Genomic DNA, 23483 nt, shown 5'->3' on the forward strand with positions numbered 1-23483 from the left:
GACAAGCTATTTATATTACAGGTGTAGGAGGAAAAACAGTGAAAGCAGAAAGAAGCGAATCGCAAATACTCGAAATCGGCGGAGTGCAACTTCCAGTGTATTTCTAGGCATATCCAAATAATGGGGGTACTATCCTTGGAATAGATATCCTAAGGGAAACAGGGGCCGTTGTAGATTAGGAGAAGGGAGAAATAACACGGATAAATCAGGGGCAACGAGCACGTACAACCAATATAATACACAGCCTGACTAGCATAGTCGCAGCCGCCCCGATCACCAGAGGCTGGGGCTAAGATGGTGCCTATGGGTTACTTTTTTCAGCATTTCCCAGTAGCGTGGGCCAGACACAAGCGAGACTGTGGTCGAATAAAGATAAACCCAGTTACGGCTGTTCAGGGCATGGTGAAGGAACTAAAACACCTGGGGATACCTGGAGAGACTGCGTCAATTACCAACTCGTCTGTATGGCCAGTAAAGAAGCAGATGGATGGATCATATCGATTATCAATAGACTATACCGCCCCTAATAAGACCATACCAGGATTGCATCCCATTGTGGCGAGCCCAGAATGGCCTGATTCTAGAACATGGTTTTTCAGTCCTGGATATCGCTAATGGATTTTGGAGACTCCCCTTAGCACCTGAGTCCTAAGATCGATTTGCCTTCGCCCTGTGTGAGCAGCAGTATACGTGGAGCAGACTCTCTCGGGGAGTCCACAATACTCCGGCCAAGGTTATGGCGCAGACCTTGGAGAGCTTAATCGAACGCCAATGGTCGACCATCTTACAATATGTAGATGATTACTCATCGCTTCTGAAGATGAAGTAGGTCATTTGGGGGCGATAACCAGGTTTTTTTTTCGAGATACTGCGAGACGAGGGGTTTAAAATCAGTCCACACAAGGTTTGGATAGAAAAGCAAACCATACGGTACCGAGGCTGCACCATTCCCCGGGGAGGAAGGACATGTCAGATGACAGGGGTTCTGCAATCAGCTTCATGCCCCGCCCAGTAAACATAAAGGGAGTGAGGAAGGTAAAAGGTCTAATTATTGCCATAACTGCACTAGTGGCCCCGATACAGAGCTTGCTTAAAGGAGGGAAGCCCCTTCTAGAGGAAGTAAGATTAGGGCCAGATGAGAAAAAGGCCTTTACAGATATCAAGAAAGCCGCGGTCTCTGCACCCGCGCTAGGGTACCGGCCACGTCTCGCCCCTTTCACCTATACTGTACTGCAGCAACGCAGGACGACGGGGACCCAAGGCCAGGGGCATATTATCCAATGAAACAGACACCCGTTGCAGCCGGACCCCGCTGCGTAGAGTGCGCCGCGCGGGCAGTGCGAGTAATGGTGGGGCAACTCGTACGACACACCATTGTAAAGCTCCTGAATACGGGGAGGCTGAAGACAGTCACCGGCAGCGGAAGGGCAGCTGGGGAGGCAGTTCTCATCCCCGAAGACGAGTTGGTAACGACAGTTAGGGACACTGAAACGAACCCCGCGAGCACCATCCAGTCAGAGGGGGAGGCACACGAGCGCCAAATGGAAATAGAAGGTGCATAAAATGCTGGAGGAACTCAGCAGGACAGGCAGCATCTTTGGAAAAAGAGTACAGTCGACGTTTCGGGCCGAGACCTTTCAGCAGGAGGCTGAGTTCCTCCAGCATTTTGTGTGTGTTGCTCTGGATTAGCAGATTTTCTCTTGTTTGTGATCAGTGTGAAGGAAACGCTGCTGGAAGGGGAAGCAGAGGAGATTTTTGTAGACGGGTCTAGGTGATACCTTGACAGGAAACCACGAACTGGGTGCGCCGCGTTGGAGGAAACGGGTGAAGAATTAGCTTCGGGAGCACTGCCAGGGGGTTGCTCAGCTCAGGTGGCGGAACTGGTGGCCCTGAAAGAGGAACTGCGCTACAGTAAATAGGCAGACGAGTAAATATATATAAAAGACGGGGTGTGCATGATTATCGGATGGCATGGGCACGATTAGGATTTGCAACTTCAACGGGGGCAGGTACTCAGCGCGGATACTTAACGCAACGACTGCTGGAAGCAGTGCGTCTGCCAGCTAAAGTGGCAGCAATTAAAGTAAAAGCTCACTGGAAAGGGGAGAGGAAGGAGCAGGGGGGAAATGAGTGTGAAAAAGGCAGCAGAGGAACAAGTGGCAATTAGAATTGCAAGTGCGCAGGAAGGAAAGACGGAAGCCAGTTTAGTAAAATTATATGAGGCGGAGGAGAAATGGAGGAAAACGGGAACAGAGGAGAGACATGACGGGAGCTGGACCCACCGGGAGGAGGGAGTCGCGGTGGCCCCACCATGTATTAGACAGATACGACTGAAGTTACATATATCATGGGGTGATGCATCAGGGAAGGCAGAGCGTGATCCCGACCCTCCAGGAGGACTGGTGATGGGCGGGGATGTTGGGAAGTTCTACCGCCTTTGTATCATTTGTGCCCAACATAACCCCGGTAAAGGCATCCAACTGGCAAATCAACCACGGTCGAGCGGACCCTGGGAAAACATCCAGACAGACTTCACGGGGCCCCTGCCAAAAAGCAGGCGGGGAAAGCTACTGTCTAGTAATTATGGACCACTTCACCCGATGGGTAGAAGCTTTCCCAACAAGGGACTGCACCGCTGCGCGGATTCTAGTTCAGGAAGTCTTCCCAAGGTGGGGAACCCCAGTTCAGGTGGACCCGGGTCAGGAAGCAGAGTTTACAGGGGAAAGTGAGGAGTTGGAAATGTGCCAACTGCTAGGGATTCGACAACGGTTGATTTAAAGGCTGATGTAGCCGACTATAACTGAAACGGGAAAGACCCGGGTCGATGTATTTATCAGGAATCCTGACGAGATTGCTAGCAAATCTAAACCACAGGCTGGGTCTCAGCACCTGCGAATTATTGATGGGGCGAGCAATGCGACTTTTTGGGGCTTACAGGGACAGAGCATGTGAAGACCTTTGTTACCAACTTAAAGTGCTGATGGACCGAGTGAACCAACAGCAGCACATTGCTGACCATAGAGAGTCGGAGGGAAAGGAGATAGTCCTCCCGCAGCCGGGTGACCAAGTCACGGTGAGGGTGCTGCCTGAAAGGGCAGGGTTTGCTTTCCAAAGAGATGAACACCAGCCGGCTACACCAGACCCGACCACAGTGGATGAAAACGCACCACCTGGAAACGCGAGGATGGGGGTGGATTTAAGTTAAAGCTGAGACAGCAGGTTCCGCAACTTCGGCAGCATAGCAGACTGAGTAAGATTGCACATGGCATCTGAAGGCAGTCACCCCCAGCCTGAATGAGGAGTTAATACAAATGAGCCTTCATCAGTCGGGCCAGCGATCGACTGGACATTTCGGAAGGGGGTGCCTTTGGGGAGAGGTCCTTGCAGTACTGTAATTCAATTAGAAACCACCCCAGCCCCTTCCTGAGAGGCCCGTGAACCTGATGCACTTGGTGCCCCCGGAAAAGGAGAGTTTTAGCAACTAAAGGACGAAGACAAGGAACGTGCTTGAGCTGCAATGGGCCAGCAGGGGAAGAACCAACCTGCACACGGACGAAGACGCATTTCGAAAAACTGTTCTTCAAATTTCTGGGACAATCTCTCCGTTTAGCATTTTGTAGAGTAGGTGTTCATTTAAATAATTCGGAGGGGGTGGCGAGTGGAATTACGAGTCAGGGCATTTTTACTGCCCTGTTTGAGTAGATCCTCCTTTATGTTCGCCTCTTCGGGTGCAAATTTATTTTTGTCCAGGAGAGCTAAGAGGAGGGTATGTTAGAGCAATTTTGGGTTTAGCGCATTTACATTTAGCAAATGACTTTGGCTACCAGTCCTCGTATCTGAATGTGTATCGTGGATTTAATTTGGAGCACAGCTCTGAACAATGGGTTCCTAAAAGCTGAAAACCTCAGACCAAACAATGCTGATTAAAATTCATTTGTGGAGTGCCTGCGAATTGGGACGTGTGATGTTTGTGTGTAGTTTCAAAGAAAGCATTACGGATACATTGTAAATATGGAATTGTCCTTTGATGTTTAGCACATAAAATATCGAGCCCCACGATGGGCCAGCAGACCTTTTGACCGAAAGCATCTCCGTATGGTGCCTGCTGTACCCTGTTTTGTCAAATAAAGAAGCTGCTTTGTCTCTACCAGCCAAACTGTGGTTCTTCCTCCCCTCCCCCCAATTCCCTACTTTGACCCTTCACCTGTTTTTTTCCAGTCCTGATGAAGGGTCTCGGCTTGAAACGTCGATTGTACTCTTTTCCTTTGATGCTGCCCAGCCTGCTGTGTTCCTCCAACATTTTGCGGGTGTTGCTTAGATTTCCAGCATCAGCAGATTTTTTTCTTGTTTGTACTTTTCACCGGTGATTTCATTCATGCATCAACACAGCCCATTTGCCAACTCTGGCTCTTCTAGAAATACCTGCATCATAAATGTAGGGAAATGCAATATTTAAAAACATGAGACTAACTATAATCCCATAGCTTCCCTTGGAGTTTCATTTTAGGCTGTTTTCCCATTGCTGGCTTAAAGTCCAAACTACAGTGATAGAATTTGGTCTAATGATCCTGCACTGGTTGTTTAGAGAGTTATCCAGTTTGTATGCAGTCTTATTTATTGAACCAATGTCATGATGACACAAAATAGACCATTGTGCCCATGTTGTCTCTTGAGCAGAAAAATCCAATCAATCATCTACTCTGCTTTATCCCCGTGGCCCCACATTTTTTTTCTTCAGTTGCCTATCTAATATCCTTTTGCCAGCATTGATCATTGTTGCATCCAATTTAGCAATTTACAGATCATTACCACTTGTATTTCTTGAATCTTCCATCTATCTCTTAGATGAAATTTACCCAAATGGTCTTTTTAAAACCTAAATTTATCATATTTTACACCCCTGTCAAGTATCCCTCAATTTTTTTTGCTAGAAACTACCCTTATAACTTTTAAAGGCTTATAATTTGAATCATGGAGTCAGACAGCATAGACAAAACGTGTCCTGATGAAGGGTCTCGGCCCGAAACATCAACGGTACTGTCCTGTTGAGTTCCTCCAGCATTTTGTGTGTGTTACTCCAACAGCATAGAAGCTAGTCTTTTGAACCATCAAGTTCACAATAACTATCTCGTACTATTTATGCTAATCCCATTTTATTCTCCCCATATTCCCATCAATTGCCCTGAATTCTTCCACTCACCTACATGCTAGAAGTTATTTACGGTGGGCCACATAAAAACCGGGCCACATAAAAACCAGACCACATATCTTTGTGGGAGGAAATCAAAGCACCTAAGGAAATCTGTGGTGATAGAGAGAACATGCAAACTCCATTAATGATGGGTCAGAATTGAACTCTACTACGTGCTTAGACAGTATCACTGTGGTAAAATCTCACAACCATTTCAAGATTCTCTGTAGGCCTCCAAATAATGTGATGGCAGAAGAAAAATATTCATTACTGCATTTGGACAAAATTATTGCTGAGCTTTTTTATTTCTGTGCTATTTCCCTGCAGAAGCCCCATATTCCTTGTTTCAATAATATCTAAAAATTTATTGGTCTCTCTCTTCAATATCGCTGGTTTCTGAGCTGCCACAGCCCTTACGTCATTCTAAAGTTCCCCAGCCTTTTAGGGATCAGAATAGTAAACCTATTTTGAGACTGGGACTGCTCATTCTTGACACCCTGGCCTGAGAAATCATCCACGTTGTCGAATACTTTTCCTTCAATGACAAAACCTCTTTGCACAGTCCCAGTTCAAATCTCTTCTCACAATAAATCAGCCGTCTTAGGCATCAGATTTCTGACCCTTTGCTGTACAAGTATATACTTGCTTGAGAAGGGATACCAGATGCATGCACAATATTCTAGTTATTTCTGGATAGTCCCTGTTTTCACACACTTGCCTTTCTTAAAGACAGGCATTTGGTGAAACGTCACACACCAAATCATTAGAGGCCTCCCTTTAAACAAATGGAGAGAATAAATATGAGGATCTCTAAACCAGTTTGGTTGAAGTCATTGGTATTAAAGTTAGGGTCGGAAGTTGGCAAAGGTGATCAAAAATAAGTTCTGGCAGAGTGGTGTTGTGGGTAGTTCGAAGGTAAATTTTAAAAAATCCTTAAATAGAGAAATCAAATGAGATCTAAACCCTACCTGTAATGTATTTCTCATTTATGATTGGATAACCTTACCATTCTTATTTGCTCATTTGATAAGTTCAAACTTTTAATCTAAAATCAGTAAACACCTGGCAGATACTGCTGAGCTTGCACTAGTAAGAAAGAGACAGTCTTACCCAACCCACCGCATTTATTGGCATTGTGTCCAGTTTACAGTACCACGAAACTCAAGATTCTTAAATATTCACCAGTCTTTACACCACTCTTTCTCAGCAGTAAATAGGCATCCCCTCTGCCACCACTACACAGTGGCCACTGTATTGTCATTCATCCAGAATGCTCTGACAATAGATCCACCTAACAGGGCAAGGGCAGGATGGATGCGAGAGCACCTGTGTATTCCGGTCCCCTCCCAACAAGTTTCACACCTTTTGATAACAAATCACTTCTCCATCATCATCGGGCCTAAATCCTCGAGCTCTCTACCCAAAAACACCATAGGAGTGAATCCCTTCACCAGAAGTTGGCTGCAATTGGCAGAAACGCACAGATCCTAAATTATCAAAGTGGCAAATTTACTAAATCTTTTCCTTTACTAAACTTCAAGTACACAATTATTTGGCCAAAGTTTGCAACCCTTTTACTTTTATTTCTCTCTAAGGATACCCGTCTCTGAAATTCTGCATTATTGTGGGCATGCTGTAGATTTCCCACTCCAATTATGAAGATGAGGAAAAGTTTCCTGACTTGAAGCATTGACTCAGCTTCTCAACTCTGTAGATTGTGCTTGGTCTATTGTTTATCCCCATCACTTTGCCTTTGAATGGAAATAATTGCTTAGACGCTCTTATTTTCTTTTTTTTTAAAACGTTGTTGTCACCTGTATATACAGGCCTATCCACCCCTTAATCACCCTCTCTCTTCTAATACAACTGAAAAGCTTTTGTGTTGAACTTTGTAGTTCTTCAAAGAAAAAAAAACACTTGTATTCTTTCTTGCAAATCTTATATCCTCCTTTGAATTTCTGTATATTTCACCCAGCCCCTAGATTTCACTTTTTAATAGACAATAGACAATAGGTGCAGGAGTAGGCCATTCAGCCCTTCGAGCCAGCACCACCATTCACTGTGATCATGGCTGATCATCCAATCAGTACCCTTTTCCTGCCTTCTTCCCATATCCCTTCACTCTGCTATCTTTGAGAGCTCTATCTAACTCTTTTTTGAAAGAATCCAGAGAATTGGCCTCCACTGCCTTCTGAGGCAGAGCATTCCACAGAACCACAACCCTCTGTGTGAAAAAGTTTTTCCTCAACTCCGTTCTAAATTGTCTACCACTTATTCTTAAACTGTGGCCTCTGGTTCTGGACTCCTCCAACATCAGGAACATTTTCCTGCTTCTAGTGTGTCCAATCCCTTAATAATCTCATATTTTTCAATCAAATCCCCTCCATATAAATGTTCTTTAAATGTATGCCTTTACCCTATTTTTGCTGCTTATTTGATGAGTAGACTTCTCTTTATTAGTTCTAGACTGAGGTGTAGTCTTTTCTTGCAGCGCCACCTAGCTTTCATCTTTAGCTTTACTGTTTTTGGCTGGTTTGTTGTTATCAGCCTATTTCATCTCATCAAAATTAACTGTGGCAGAATTCAAAATCTTAGTTTCCAAAACAAAAGAAAATTTGAGTCAGTGTTTTACATGATTAGTTGAAGTTGGTTAAATAATAAGTAAATGTATATTCTCAGCGAATTCGAATTAAAGCTATTGCCCATGTCTGAACTTACACAAATTCACATTTTCCTTGAGCTGGAGGGAAAGGGCACATACGTGAGGGTGTTGTTTGTTGATTATAGCTCTTCTTTTCATACTGTCATCTCCAGCAAGCTCATCTCCAAACTCCACCAGCTAGGCCTCAGCTCATCACTCTGCAACTGGGTCCTGAATTTCTTGTCAGAGCGTTCACAGGCAGTGAGACTGGGCCCTCACCTGTCCTCCACTACTATCATGAACACTGGTACACCACAAGGTTGTGTACTGAGTCCCATACTCTACTCCCTCTTCACTTACGACTGTGTACCTGCATTCAACACCAATACCATCGTCAAATTCGCAGACGACACAACAGTGATCGGGTTGATCCCAACAGAGACGAATCAGCGCACGGAGCGGAGGTACAGAACTTAATGAGCTGGTGCTCTGAGAACAACTTGTTTCTTAATACAGCAAAGACTAAGGAGCTAATTATCAACGTTGGAAAGTCACAGGATGACGAGTACAATCCAATCTACATTAAAGGAGACATAGTGGAGAGAGTGTCCAGTTTCAGGTTTCTGGGAATACACATCTCAGAAGACCTTACATGGTCCACTAACACCACTACAATAGTTAAGAAAGCACAGCAATGCTTGTTTTTCCTCAGGACGCTGAAGAAAGCTGGTCTACCTGAACAGACGCTGGTGACCTTTTACCACTGCACCATAGAGAGCATCTTAACATACTGCATCTCTGTGTGGTATCTCAGTTGTACAGCAGCTGATAGGAGAGCACTTCAGCGGGTCACCTCTAGCACACAGAAGATTATCGAGACACAGCTCCCAGCCCTGGAGGACACCTACAGCTCACACTGCCTAAGGAAAACTACAAGCATCTGTAAGGACAATACACACCCATGCAATCATCTGTTTGAACTTCTCCCATCTGGCAGACGTTATAAGATTTTCTATGCCCGCACCTCCAGACTGAAAATTAGCTTTTTCCCCAGAGCTATAATTGCTCTGAACCAATCAATCAAGCATCATCCATAAATTTGTTCTATTGCTACTTTAATACTGGTTTTATGGCTGTCATGTATCTGAGTTGTGCTTTTGTACTGCTGGGCATTGCTTGTACTGGCTGGTTACTCCATTTTAATTATTGTTTATTTATTTTATTTGTTGTTTTATAGCATTGAGTACGAGAGTTGCAAACTCATTTTTGCTGTGTTGGTGCATGACAAATTGTACTATACAATGACAAAAAGATATTTCATTTCATTTCAGCTTGAGTTTAAGACATTTATTCTTGTTTGTAAATACCTCCAAGACTCTCTCCTGTCATGGAGCTGAAGGAGGGAGAAAAGGATCAGCCATGATTGAATGGTGGAGCAGACCCGATGGGCCAAATGGCCCTCATTCTGTTTCTATGCCTTACGGTCTTAGAGAAATGAACCCAATTTAAAAGAAAGTGTAATGCAGAGTGAGAGGAACTTGTCCTTGGATAAATATGTATTTCAAACCTAAATATAGTAGTGGACCTGAATCACCAGAGGCTTAACTGAATAGAGTCGACTGAATATTTACAGTACCCTTCGTTTATTGGATACCCCATAGGGTGCTTTTTTTTGAGATTTATATAGTGATAACTGTAGATCAGTAATTTCTCAAAAATTGTACTCTACATTTTTGTGATAGACCTGCTCTTTAATTGCTTGTTGTAGAGTCTCAAACATTTTTATGATATTGTAATCTAGTGCTTCATATCATGAGGGAAGTAGACAGGAGAATGGGGGTTGAGAGGGATAATAAATCAGCCATGATTAAATGGCAGAGCTGACTTGGTGGCCCACTTTTGCTCCCATGTCTTATGGGAGAGCATTGAAAGAAATAAATAATTTTAGTTGTAAACACTGTTTGTTTTAAGATGTCAAGCTTGATCAACATCACTTCTTAGTATTACAATTAATTAGAATGGCTATAAATGGTAAAAATGAATTAGGTTATTCACTTTGTATATAAGAACCAAACTTATTCAGTCATAGTTGGAGATTTGGCATTTTAGCGGTCGCTACTAAACCTTTTGTGATCTTGACGTATGTATTTTGCTTTTCTTTCAATCTGTAAATACTGCATGATGTTTATCTAACATCTGAAATCATAAATGATAATGAAAATAAGACATGCCAGTGTGTAGGGCTTATGTAGGAAAATGTACTGTGGCAGACAGGAATTCCACACAATGGATAGTCAAAAATACTCAATAACTGGCAGGAAAAGGGCCAGGGGACATCATGATGGATCCCACCCACTCTTTGTCCCACTTCCCTCGGAGGGAGGCCACATAGTTTCCACGCCAGGACCACCAGACTCCCAACCAGTTACTTTCTCCAGCTGATCAACACCTCCACCCAGTAACCCACAACTCTGTGCCCTCAACCACCACTACTTTATCATTTCCTGTCAGCCACCTTATGAACAGATACTTCAAAGCCTTAAATCACTTTAATAAGCTATCTTATGTATTTATACCATAGAGGCAGAACTGAGGACCCTGAACCACACCTGGGGCACAATAAAGAAGATTGCCAAGGACAGACAGAGATGGAGGACCTTCTTTGGTGCTTAAACACCTGCGGTGTGAGAGACAGCAACTAACTATGTACTTATTGCGTTTTAAAAAATATTATTATGTTCTTTATCTCATGCTTTGATTTTTTAATGCTGCATTGAATCAAGAGTAACAATTATTTCTTTCTCCTTTACACTTACTGTGTGTACTGGATATGACTCTAAGCAATCTTGAATCTGGAATCTTGCAGCACAAGGATATCCCACAGTGCTTCACAGTCATCCAGTGGAGTTACTATAGTAACTTAGGAAAAACAGCAGCCAATATGTGCACAGCAAGTTCCCACAAAAATATATCAAAGACCAGGAAGTCTCATCTTAAGCATTAATTTAGGGATAAATATCAGCCAGAAAAGTTCGGAGAACTTACTAGCACTTGCACAGTTAAGTGTACTATCTAGGACAGCCATTCCAAATGGGGGGCCCTGGCACACTTGAAGGGGGCCACTGACTGAAAACTGTGAGAAGGGGAGCCCCAAGGGTTTATGGGGGCCCTGGTAACTGAACCGATGAAATACCCAAGCAGCAACCTTCATTGGAGTCAATAGTTTCCCTCCTGTTTATAATATCTTTCCAACACACCATTTGAATTTGGCAAAATCCAGGAACAGAACTGATATCGCAACAAGAGGTGACCTCCGATTGTCATTTTCCAATTTGGAGCCTGACATCGTGAATCTTGTAGAAAAGCACCAAGCTCAAGGATCGCATTAGGCCTGATAGATGTTTAATTTCATACAATCTTTTTTAAAGTTTTGTCCAGTATGTCGGAATGTTCCAGTTTTCTTGGTGTTCAATAATAAATGATTTTCTGTCTATCTGTTCGTGTTGTACCCCTGTTTAAAAGGGGGGCCCTGGAACTTGAGAAGAGCTCCTAAGGGGGCCGTGGCCAAAAAATGATTGAGAATCATTGATCTAGGACATCCTCCCTTCTTGCTGCTGCCATCAAAAAGGAGGCAGAGGAGCCTTAAGTCCTTCACCACTGGGTTCTTCTTCCCCTTGAGCCCATTATTTCTGTTAGGTCATAGGCTGCCAACAGCAGTTCGCTTCACCACATGCTGTCATACATCTTGTGGCACAGATCCTTCCTCTCTCAGGGATGAGGTCTTTGGAGCTTTTGCTGGCATTTCTTTAGCTCTGGGTTTTTAATAGATAAGGGTTGCTAGCCCTATGCCCAACCCTCTTCCTTTCACCACTGGGTTTGGGACTGTCCACCGTGGAGTTATCACCATTCTAAGGAATAGTTATTGTCCTTGAGCCATCAGGGTCCTGAATCAGTGTGGATAACTTCACTCATCTCAACACTGAACTGATTCCACAACCTATGGACTCACTTTGAAGGACCCTACAACTCATGTTGTATTATTTATTTATTTTTATTTGGTTTTTTTGTATTTGTACATGGTTGTTTTGTGTGTTGTTTTTCACTGATTCTGTGGTAGTTCTTTGTTCTGTGAATGCCTGCAAGAAAATGAATCTCAGGGTAGTATCTAGTGACTTTGATAATAAATTTACTTTGAACTTTAATCCAGATTTTTCATATCGATGTTTTTGCACATTTTTTGCATTCAAATTTTACAAAGGTAATTTTTTTCTGCAACTAACATTTTATTTGAAGTGCTTGTTATACTATGGGTCTGGTAATGTCATGTCTTTTGTTATGTGTCCTGAGATATCAGTAATAATTACCAGTTAATATTGACTGTGCCATCCAGCTGCAGAATTTCAGTAATTTTTCTTGTTTGCTTATTTCATCACGTATCATCCTAACTCTGCACCTGGACCAGAGCTTCCTTTGCAATCCGTTGGATTGGCACATCGCAACGTTCCTCTTCTGCCTCTTCAACTAGACCTGGCCAACTGTTGCTTGGGTCTTCTATATCACTTCAGCAAGGCTCCAACAACAATGTGTACAATAGCAATTGTCCTCTTCATCATTGTTTGTCAGTTGCCGAACCTTGTGTTACAGACAATGATAATTGAAATAAAAAGGTTCAAGCGGAGGTAAATAGATTGACACCTTTATTTATGTAGACAACTTCTCACAGCACACAATCTGTGACCCCTCATTTCTTGATCAAACAATGGTGACTGGTGGTTGGAATTGTGCTGGATCAGACAACCATGCAACCAGGATTTCTCAAGCATTTTCAGGCAGTAAGCTTAAAGAAAGGAACATTGAAGTAATACTCTGAAATATTAGCAGTGCCACATACATGAGTGGTTTGGATTAATAGGTCTGTTTAAGAACTATAATTGATGATCATAATCTATAAATAGATTTACATAAGAAAAGGAAAAGCACCAGGTCACATGGCTCCTCCAGCCTGGTCTGCCATTGAATGTGGTCATTGCTGATCTGGTCTTGGCCTGAGCGCCACTTTCCTGTCTGCTCCTCTCTGGATCAAGCATTTGCCTATGAGTGTCACTAAAGATGCAGCTTCCACAGTCCTCTGGGGTGGAAAATTCTAAAAGTTCACAATCCTCTGAGAAAACAAAATTCCTTAACCAAAAATCCAAAAACTGGTGACAGGCAAATGTCACAACAAGTAGAATTGCTGCCTCACAGTTTCAGTGACCCAGGTTCAGTTCCGTCCCTTGTATCGGGTGTTATGCATATGGAGCTTACACCTTCTCTCCGTGACTCCCTGGGGTGCTCTAATTTCCTCCCATTTCCACCCTTCACACACTTCCTCTGCTTTAAAGTAACACCTCAACTCCTTTATCCTTAACACTTTGTTTCAGTTAACCCATGTGTAACTTTCCATTCACTTCCCAACTCTCGACTGCAGCATAACAGTGATCCCATTTTCACTTGCTGTTGCAAGGAATGTTACCGTTTAGTTTGAGGGCTTAGCTCACTTTTAACATGAGAAATCTCTTTTTGCATGCCTGTCTTCACATGTTCATTTATTACCACAGTATGTAGGCCATATACAACTCTGAGATTTTTCTTCCCCAGATAGCCACGAAACCAAGAAAAACATGGAAGTCAGTTCAGAGGGAAACAGCAACCCCCCCACACAAAAAAGAATGGCAACATGATCATTAACACACACACACACACACACACACACACACACACACACACACACACACACACACACACACACACACACACGAAATGCAGCAAGAACATCCGCCTCCAAACCCTACTCGCATTCGCACCCCCCCCAAAGCACAAGAACATCGATGCCCTGGCCCCCTCCCCTGTCTTTCTGCTTTTGTCTCAATATTCAGCTTGGTAATCATCATTTATACTTAATAATGCCTCACATATATAATCGGTTGCTTCAAAATATATTCTGAAAAAGCACAAGTCCTTGGATGGGGAAAAAAATTCTCCCTATTATTCAATCATTCTGAAATATTTTAATGATTCAGTTTTTGCGTACTTGAAATCTAAGTTTCTGAAAGGAGAGACATTAAAATAACTTCATTTTGTGAGTTTTCACTTGATTTGTAATTTTTACGAAATACACAATTCCCGTCACAACGGGAGTGAATTTACCCCGGGATCAATAAAGTATGACTATGACTATGAATTTGCAAACCAACAATAACTGCTAAGGGGAAGAATAGAGTCTGGTATCAAAGGACTTTACTTGGTGCCTGGGACACGCTCCTGCAATCCGATACTCCATATATGAAGTGCCCGAGGCTGCTCGATCGCCGCCTGCCCGGAAGGATGTGAGTCTCTCTTCAGTGATAGGCTGGAGTGCAGATCTTTGTTCCAGCGCAGGAGCCTGATTGGGCAGAGGGGCGTAAGTCGATACCGCTCGGGTATTGGGTGGTTACGCGACGGCCGAGTGTTTGCACCTCGCTGATTGGTCACACCTTCGCGTCTTTTCTCAGCCGATATAATAACTTGAGGCGGGGGCAGCCAATCGTGGAAGCGGGCGCTGATGGGCTAGGCTGGGCGGACTGTGCAGGGAGGGAGCGGGGGAGCAGCCGGGTGATTGGAGGCGACTTTATTTGTGTGTGTGTGTGTCTTCCCCTCCCGCCCGCTCACTCCCACCGCCTTATCTCGAACTTCGGGTCGGGTCGGCTCGACTCGGACTTCAGTGACTGGCCGCTGCTCGCCTCTGCAAGCGGAGCCGACCGGGGCTTTGCGCGCACGGCCGAAGCCCATCACCGGGGGTTTGCATCAGGCAGGCACGTTTTACTTGCGACCGGGACACCAGGTAGCGGCCGCGATGTCGAAGGAGGACGAGGAGATTGTGGAATCCAAGGTGATGTGGTACCCCGACTCCAAAAGGAACACGCACATGGACCAATTCAGGAAGCTCATCAGTGACAAGTTCGGCCTGCAGCTCGGTGAGTGTCCCTGTTGTCAGATGCACGGTGGTTAGAAGCTGCCTCCACTGGTCTGTGATCACAACCCATCGTCGCCCAGGATCTGAAGTGTCCCGTTCTCTTCTTTTCTGTCCACCTTGTCTATATTCCCCCTGAGCTCCAATTCATTCCCTGTTCCACTTGCTTGGGCCTAATTAAATAAGGTTATATCTTTTGTGACTGACAGTAGTTCCGAATGATTAATTCGATTGCTCTCCGAAGCGCCTTTATGACATGTCACATTAAAGTCAGCTGTTTACAATTGCGTGACTGAAATAGCTTCTCTATCTAATATTTGTCAGAATGAAATAGCCTGGCTTATGGAATCGGGTTTCTTCATGCAGCTAATTTAAAATCCCCCGAACCTCGCCCACAAGTTGTTTCATTGCCTCGCCCCGTTCTTCTTGAAATTCCTCGCGTCTCTTCTTGGTTCTTCGACACCACTCTGCTTTCAGATACTATCTCTTTTGACTAATAGGATAGCTCTTCCTGTCAGTCCGTGATTGCCTGCTGAGGATGATTTGTTTATAATTGCGGTAAGATTTTTCCTTTTAATACTGGTCAGAATAACCGTGTATTTAGAATAACTGATCGGGTCAGTATCCTGCTACTGTATAGGCAGTGTGCTTTGGACTTGTTTTTGCTCACACTGGATAAGTAGTTCTGGCAGGTAATGTTTTAAAATGCATGATATGCCATATTCTTACAATTATTCAATAATGAAAATAAATTGGGCTGCATTTGCTAAGATAATTTTGGACCTATGAATTCCCAATTCTGTGATTTTTAAAACTGATATTTTGTAGTCAAATGCTATGTTGGCAGTTTGACAAAATATTCCCTTGAAATAAACTTGGACGACTGCAGGGCTTGTGGCTACAGTGATTGAAAATGAAGATCTGTAATTTTTTAAATCAGTAACTAAGTGGCTGGCGTTGGCGCCTTTGGATCTGTGAGTAATGAAAGGGAAACTTAGATATCCAGCACCCAACTGTAATTTATACCAATTAGTACTGGAGCAAAAAAAAAGGAATGAGTTTCCTAATGTAAGTGGACAACCAGGATTTAAAACACTTCTATTGATTTTTTTTTTACAGCCAATTATAACGAACTGTATCAGTGGTCAGTGGAGAATTATCCGGAGTTTTGGGCAGAACTTTGGAAATTTAGTGGATTGGTTTATTCTCAACATTACAGTGAGGTAAGATGATTTATTAATTTGAAATTGGTTTTTACTTTCCTTTTTCCTAAAGTGTGTTGAGGGAAGTGAGCCAAAAATATGAAGAAATGTGCCTTAAGAGGATAGGGCAGTAAGTGCAATGCAGAATATATTACGAATTAAAAACAGTCTACCTTGTGGTAGGTTTTACAGTATCCAACACAAAGTAGCTTTTGTGATGCTAACTCCCTGGACCTGGGAGCAGAGGAATGTAGTAATTTAATTCTATGGCTATGCTGCAAGTAGTTCATACTTTATATTTCATACCTTTTTTAAATTTTATTCTCTATGAATTAATCCTCAATGCAATGTACGCTTTTCTTGATTCCATATTTTGTTAAATGACCTCTTGTATGCGGCCACCTTTGCCAGTGGCTTTCTGGAAGTTTACATACACATGCACTAGGTCTCCCTTGTCTGTCCTGCTAGCTCTGACTTCAAATTTTTACAGATTTGTCCAATACTATTTCCTGCCCATGAAACTACCTTGTCTCTTACCAGAGCTGTTATTTATGTTATCTGATACCAAATTTTTAGTGTTAGATTGCAGCTTTTTCCCTTCTGCTGGTATCCGGCCAGCTGGCCTGTGGTTCCTGTCGACGCACACAAAATGCTGGAGGAACTCTGCAGGCCAGGCAGCATCTATGGAAAAGAGCAAACAGTCGACATTTCGGACTGAGACGCGTGAGGGGTTTCGGCCTGCAACGTCGACTGCTTACTTGTTTTCCATAGATGCTGCCTGACCTGCCGAGATCTTCCAGCATTTTGTGTGTGTTGCTTGGATTTCTTTTGTCTGTGGTTCCTGTAGCTATGCTGAAAGTGTTGGTTGAAAAGGGAAATGCCAACACTGTCATGTTAGCCTGTGTTCTACAAAACTTTCTGTTATGTAAATAGTTATTAACATGTGCTTTGTTACAAATGTAATGCCCTGGTTCACATTTTCACTGTTATGCTGTAGGTATTTCACTTGGCAGCTCTGTAAGAGCAGTCTGTTCTGCTTTCAGCCTGTTTGGGTTATTGTTGAAGATGGGTAATGTGTGCCATCCAATTAGGATGGTGGGATTTCTGGTGAGGGACACTAAGGTTCTTGGGGTTTTTGTTCGGGGTGGGAGAGGAGGAGAGATGACGCTCGGGAGAACATGTCATAGGATTCAATCCGGTGCGGGACTGTGATTCGATGAAGCCAGGTGTCGAGGTTAATTGAGGATCAGTGAAAATGGTGGTGAAACGTTGAGCTCCAACTTGTGCATACGTGACTGTTTAATTAAAATGGGCCCTTTTCTTTTTGTTTTTCTTTACTAACCCTTAAGTTAAGATTCATACGTATAATTCCTTTAATTGTATGCACTGTCTGTCACTTCGTGGCACTAATTTGTGGCAGGTAGCAAATGACCCAGTATCCGCACACACCGGGGATTGGGGTGAGAGAGTCGTCTCAATCTCACAGGTTTGGCGGGACCGGAGAGTGTCTTCCTTAGACTTACGCAGCCAAGGAAACCACGGGTTTCACAAATAATGTTAATTTTGGTGTGGAATTTTAATTTCTTCTATTGACAGTTTGATAAGTAGGGGGAGAAAGCCAATGATTTTGCAATAAGTATTGATCATTTTAAGCCTGCTTTTGTCGGATAGGAAATTGACTAGTGTAGAATTTGATAGATTGGTAACCAGGATACAAGAGTATTTTCCAGACCATTACTTGACTCATGGTATTATCCCCTCTTTTAACCCTTCAAAACCCAGGAGGAGGTAAGAAGGCTGGAAAGGACATGGTGATCAAGGAGTGAGCTCTTCACTTTGCAATGAATAAGTGTTTCAGTTGAGCTGGCATGCTGAAACGGGCCTTTGACTGGCTGATGGTTTGGTTACTTTTTTTTTCATTTGTAACAGAGCCAAATTCTTATTGCAGCAAGCAACAGGGTTTGCAATTTTTCTTTCTCTCCGAATATCCACAGTACCTCTTTGTCACTTTCGGTCTGTAGTTCGTACTTGTGTTCTATAATCCTTCAGGATACGTTACTTGGGGGGGGGGGTGGAATTACAAGGCATTGCTGGATAAGTAAAGATGGATTAGTCTTGGACTATCTGCCCCAGTATTTACATTTAGGATTGACCAGATCCTGGGGTTGTTTGTGGAATTCTGTCTGAGCCAAATGAACAGATAGATTGCAGGGTCCTTTCAGAGCAGAATTGCCAATCGCCAAACTATTCTGTGGCAAAATTGCTCATTCAGAAGAAGAAAATAACGACAAGTGCAGCAGTGCAGGGTGAAGATGGGGCACAGGCTATGTTAGTAGTGAACTCCGCAGCAATATTTGTTTTGATGCTTATGAAAGGTGGCTCTGGGCCATTGCAACCCTCCTGCGGATGTCAAAGATTAATGAAGGCATTGATGAGGACTGAATTAGACTGTGGGTTTATACCTATGAAAGATAAGCTCCTTTTTAAAAAATTGTGTCAACAGAATAGTTTGGTGCTGAAGTCTAAGGGATGGGTAGTATAATCAACGGGAGAGTGGAAAAAAAAGTAAAGGTGAAGATTATACACTGTAGCTTCATAACTTGTATATTTATTAACTATGAATTGAAATGGATACACATGATTATACGTACTTCAGAAAATGAATTGTGCACTGGGCACGCTTTTTGTTTTATTCCTACTTTCAGCTTGCAAATTATTTCTCAAGTAATACTAATTACTTTAAGAAAGGGGCTTAGGTCCTCCAGGTCAGAAGGTTGTGGATTCAAGTCCCTTTCATATACTTCCCCATGGGGCATTCTTGCACATGTACTTGTCAGCAAAACAAAAATGCTCCATGAGGAAGTATGTAATCCAAAATATGTTGTGAAAAGTCCAGGTCATTTTGATTAAAGTGTTTGCAGATTGTTAAATGTAATTGATGTTTCAAATAGACAGCCTGGTTGAGTTGTTCTCTGTCTGTGAACAGATGCCCATAAATCATCTGAACCTTGAAATACAGTTCATGTTGTAAATTCCTTTAGAGATGCTTTACCATCTTGCTGGTGGCTTTTATTGTTGCATTTGTTTGAACTTTATGTTGAAATATAAGGTAATTTTACCTTGTGTTGTTAAACCCATATTCCTGAATTCTAAGTAACAGGAAATCAATTTTAAACTGGTGGTTTTGCATCAACTGTGTATGTAGTATTTTTGGTCTTTTTGATGTTTTTAAGTACTTTGTTTACCTTATAGATTGTTTGCAAACCTGAATGTTAATAAAGTGAAAAGCACAAAAGTTTATTTTTTTAAAATTCTCCAATGGAATAAGCTGATAATAATCTATTGATCTAATAATCAGCTTTTAGTGATTTTTAAAAATAAAATATTTAAATATTCATCTGTTTCACATGTATTTGTGAATATATTAGTTAAAATTGCAGTCTAGAATATAGGTTTAACTGTCCTTGTGTATAAACAGCGTACCTGGCTTATTCACGTTTTAAGTAAAATGAATAGTAAATTTTCTATTGATATCGCCGCAGGTGATTGACAGGAGGAAAGGAATTGCGGATGCTCCTGAGTGGTTCAAAGGGAGTAAATTAAACTATGCAGAAAATCTTCTGAAGCATAAAGATGGTGACAAAGTGGCCCTTTATGCAGCATGTAAGTGTTTTGGTGTTTTGTGATTTTTCTTTTGTCAGTGATGTAAGTGAAATGGTTAAAGGCTCTCTTGAATGAAAAAGCCCTGACCTTTTTTATATTTCTGCCTTGTGGCTCTGGAATATGGCACATCCAAGGCATTCTTCGCATCACCATGTATGACTGAAATATGTCTAAGCAAATCTCAGTTCAATTGAGTACATTTATAGGGACGAGGTCCAGCACCTGGCCGTGTAGTGTGCAGACAAATGCCTGGCCCTTAACACCCAGAAGACCAAGGAGATCATTGTGGACTTCAGGCATGCTAGGAGCTACACTCACGTCCCCATCTACATCAATGGAGCTGTAGTGGAACGTGTATCAAGCTTCAAATTCCTTGGTGTCCACATTTCCAAGGATCTCACCTGGTCCCTGGACTCCTCCATCCTGGTCATAAAGGCGCAGCAGCACCTTTATTTCCTGCGGAGCATCACCTCTGTCCCAGGATACTAACGGTCTTTTACCGCTGTACCATTGAGAGCGTACTCACCAACTGCATCTCAGTGCGGTATGGCAATTGTCCCGTATCGGACCGCAAAGCACTCCAGCATGTGGTGAAAACTGCCCAGTGGATTATCGGCATCCAATTGCCAACCATTGAGAACATCTACCATAAACGCTGCCTGGGCAGGGCAAAAAGCATTATCAAGGATGCATCTCACCCTAACCATGGAATTTTTACTCTCCTCCCATCCCAGTAGGCACTACAGGAGCCTCTGCTCCTGCACCGGCAGACACAGGAAGAGCTTCTTCCTTGAGGCTGTGACACTGCTGAACCTCTCATCACAGCGCTAAGCAGTATTGCATCCATATTGTACTGTCTCAGTACTTTTATATTTATGTGCTGTAGCACTTACTTTTTATTCGCAGTTATTTTGTAAATGACACTATTCTTTGCATTTCAGGTCAGATGCTAACTGCATTTCATTGGCTTTGTTCTGTACTTGACACAATGACAATAAAGTTGTATCTAATCTAATCTAATCTCAGTACAATGAGAAATTATCTTTTTGTTAAAGATCTTCAGTCCTCTGATGGTAATCTGGTTAATCTGAAAGGGAAAATCAGTAACTGTCCTTCACCTGCACCTAATTCCTCCCTGCTGATCATAACTTTCAGTGCTATCTCAAGGAAGTTATCCAGTACAGTGCATTTATGCATGTCCTAGAAGTCATTATGATCCCTCGTTTAGATTTTATTAGTTGGCTGGTATTTAGAGGAGCTGTTGTGGAATTCCTGTTTCCTGTGAAATGTTTAGTAAATAATTCTTCACGAGGACGTTTCAAAAATAGATGCCCATTGAAGAAATTCCTGAGTTAGAGGTACGCATTGAAAACCTTTATATTACTGGTTAATAACTTCTCAGTAAGTGTGACGACAGAAGGCTAAGTAGTTGCCACACCTTGAACACACTTGCGGAAGTATTCATTATGTTAAATCAGTTTCTAATATACCAGCAATAGAATATTGGTCCACTAGGTTGGATCATTTTTATTGTTCTGTTCAAATATGTTTTTGTTTTGCTTTTTTTGGTATTTTAAAATAATCCTCATTAGGGAGTTGACTTCCTGATGCAGTTTGTCTTCCTGTATTTTGCCAAACACCAGATTAAATCTGCACACTTACACTGATTGTTTTGGGATCTATTGTTGTAATTAATTACATATATTATACAACTGTGTATATTGTCCCATGCCATCAAATTTTAATTTTATTTCTAATCAAAATATTTATTTTCTTATCAATGGATAAATAATGGCAGCCTCTCGTAATTATTATCAATATTTCATAGAACAGAATCAAAGTGGTCTTTATGATGCTGGGGTATATACACAATTGCAAAGTGTATTCCAGCTCACATGAGATGATTGGATTATTGTCCATTTTAATCTGTTACTTCGCTTAACAGCAGAGGGGAAGGAGGAGATTGAGAAAGTGACGTTTGGAGAGCTGAAGAGGGATGTTGCTCTGTATGCTGCGGCGCTTCGAAAGATGGGGCTGAAGATAGGTGACAGAGTTGTAGGTAGGTTTCTTTTTGACGTCTAACAGACTTTTAACTTTTTTCATAAATGCTTTATAAGCAACTTATTTTCCAGTATCAAACATGTTAATTAGGGAGTGAAAATTGCTGTGTTAAAGAGATACTTCTTGGGTAGTCTACATAGTTGATTCTGCTCTTCAAATTAAGTTGTATATAAGTCTTGTTTTATTTCAATTTATGGCCCAAACTATTTAGTTTTTTATGTGTGATGTACTGTACTTGTTTTCACTGGAGGAAGAAATATTTAAAATATTCAAATCAGCCGGTGGTGCAGTTGACTGAAGTCAGAATTCAAAATAAAACTTGTGTTTGCCACGTACATACACAATTATTCAATGTAAATAATGATGAATTACCTGGAAAATATTTATATGACAACTATTACCTGAGAGCTGCATGAACTGGTAGGGTGCACCATGTGACCTTGCTGTGCACAATTTGCCTCTTTCTCATGTTACAACAGTATTGTGTTGACATCGAAGTACTATTTCCTTACAGGCATTTTGGTACAGTACTTCCCCTGATGGTGTTTAAAAGATTACAAACTTGTAATATCTGCTGCTTTTAAACTGCGGTTCCAAAGTCTGATATCAAGAAACATTTGTTTGTGTGAGATCCAGTTGACTTGGAGCATCACTTTTAGCCACTGGATTATCTTTTAACGCCAGTTTCAGTTCGTCTGAGGTGTGAAAACTATCAACTGATACTGTAACACAATAGTTAAAACATATTACAGTACAGCAACAGGCCTTTCAGCCCACAATGTTGTGCTGAACCAGCTAAAAAGAAAAAAAAACAAAAACTAATCCCTCCTGTCTCCACAGTGTCCATATCCCTCCATCCTCCTCAAATTCATGTGCCCATCTAAATCTCTTAAAAGCCTCCAATGTATTTGCCTGTACCACCACACCAGGCATCCACCACTCACTTGTGTTTTTTAAAAAAAAACTTGCCCCTCGCATCCACTTTGAAGAATTTAAATTCTTGTGAGTTTAAATTGAAGTGTATTGAGAGTTGACATCAACCAGGAAATAGCCAAATGGTTAAAAAGGAATGTCTTTGAGTTCACATTCCGCTTTGCAGCCCAGAGGCAATAAGGGATGGATATTAGTTAGTGTATTACAAATCCTTTGTGAATGAATCAGTGAAAAATATGCCTTTCCATTTAATTGTACCCAGCTACCAGGCAACATCATTCCTACTTGCTGACTGGCTACAAATACTTGGTAGAACCTGTTGGTTATTCAATTCGGACAAATTAGTTTCTTGTCATGAATGTTGAAATACAATGACATTTCTTGCTTTTGTGAAACTTGTAGAGTAAATACTACATCTCTGAGGCCTGCGTTGGTCAGGGTCAACCATGGATATTGCAAACTAGCTCTCTAGGTACACAAACCTGGACAGTACAATATGGAGAGCCCATGTAGCAAGCTCCCCGTCTACACCCAAAGGAATGCCAGAGACCGATACAGTTCGGCACCAGTAGCGTCACAGGAGTTGCCAGTCAGAGTTGACCTCAACGTACGACTGCTTTAGGGACTCCAGCTCTGGATTTGTCCCTCAAGGTTTACTCCTGCAACCTCCTCCGTGACTGGATATAGTTGCGAGGCGTGGAAGTTTGAGAACAGAGTTTTCCTTCTAGACATGCTGTCAACCACGGCTGACGAGCCCCACCTGTCCAAAGTGACCGGTTTTAAGGTGCCAGTAACCCACCTTTG

The 23483-nt window shown here is 42.3% G+C and overlaps 1 protein-coding gene and 1 long non-coding RNA gene across 2 annotated transcripts in view; both read left to right on the forward strand.

The window, feature by feature from the left end:
* Nucleotides 1-1931: 1931 nt before the first annotated feature.
* On the forward strand, nucleotides 1932-12472 carry LOC140190808 (uncharacterized). The gene is made up of 3 exons (XR_011883689.1): nucleotides 1932-2009; nucleotides 10414-10538; nucleotides 12295-12472. It is a non-coding gene; the product is annotated as an uncharacterized lncRNA (long non-coding RNA).
* A 1910-nt stretch (nucleotides 12473-14382) lies between these two features.
* The window catches only part of aacs (acetoacetyl-CoA synthetase), a 145569-nt gene continuing 136468 nt past the window's right edge, over nucleotides 14383-23483 (forward strand). Inside the window, exons 1-4 of the mRNA XM_072247997.1 lie at nucleotides 14383-14824; nucleotides 15940-16043; nucleotides 19565-19685; nucleotides 21631-21744. Coding sequence (XP_072104098.1) covers nucleotides 14704-14824; nucleotides 15940-16043; nucleotides 19565-19685; nucleotides 21631-21744 — 460 coding nt within the window. The 5' untranslated portion in view covers nucleotides 14383-14703. The remainder of the gene's footprint in view (nucleotides 14825-15939; nucleotides 16044-19564; nucleotides 19686-21630; nucleotides 21745-23483) is intronic.

This window comes from Mobula birostris, chromosome 31 (assembly GCF_030028105.1).
Source record: "Mobula birostris isolate sMobBir1 chromosome 31, sMobBir1.hap1, whole genome shotgun sequence".
NCBI classification, from domain to species: Eukaryota; Metazoa; Chordata; class Chondrichthyes; order Myliobatiformes; family Myliobatidae; genus Mobula; species Mobula birostris.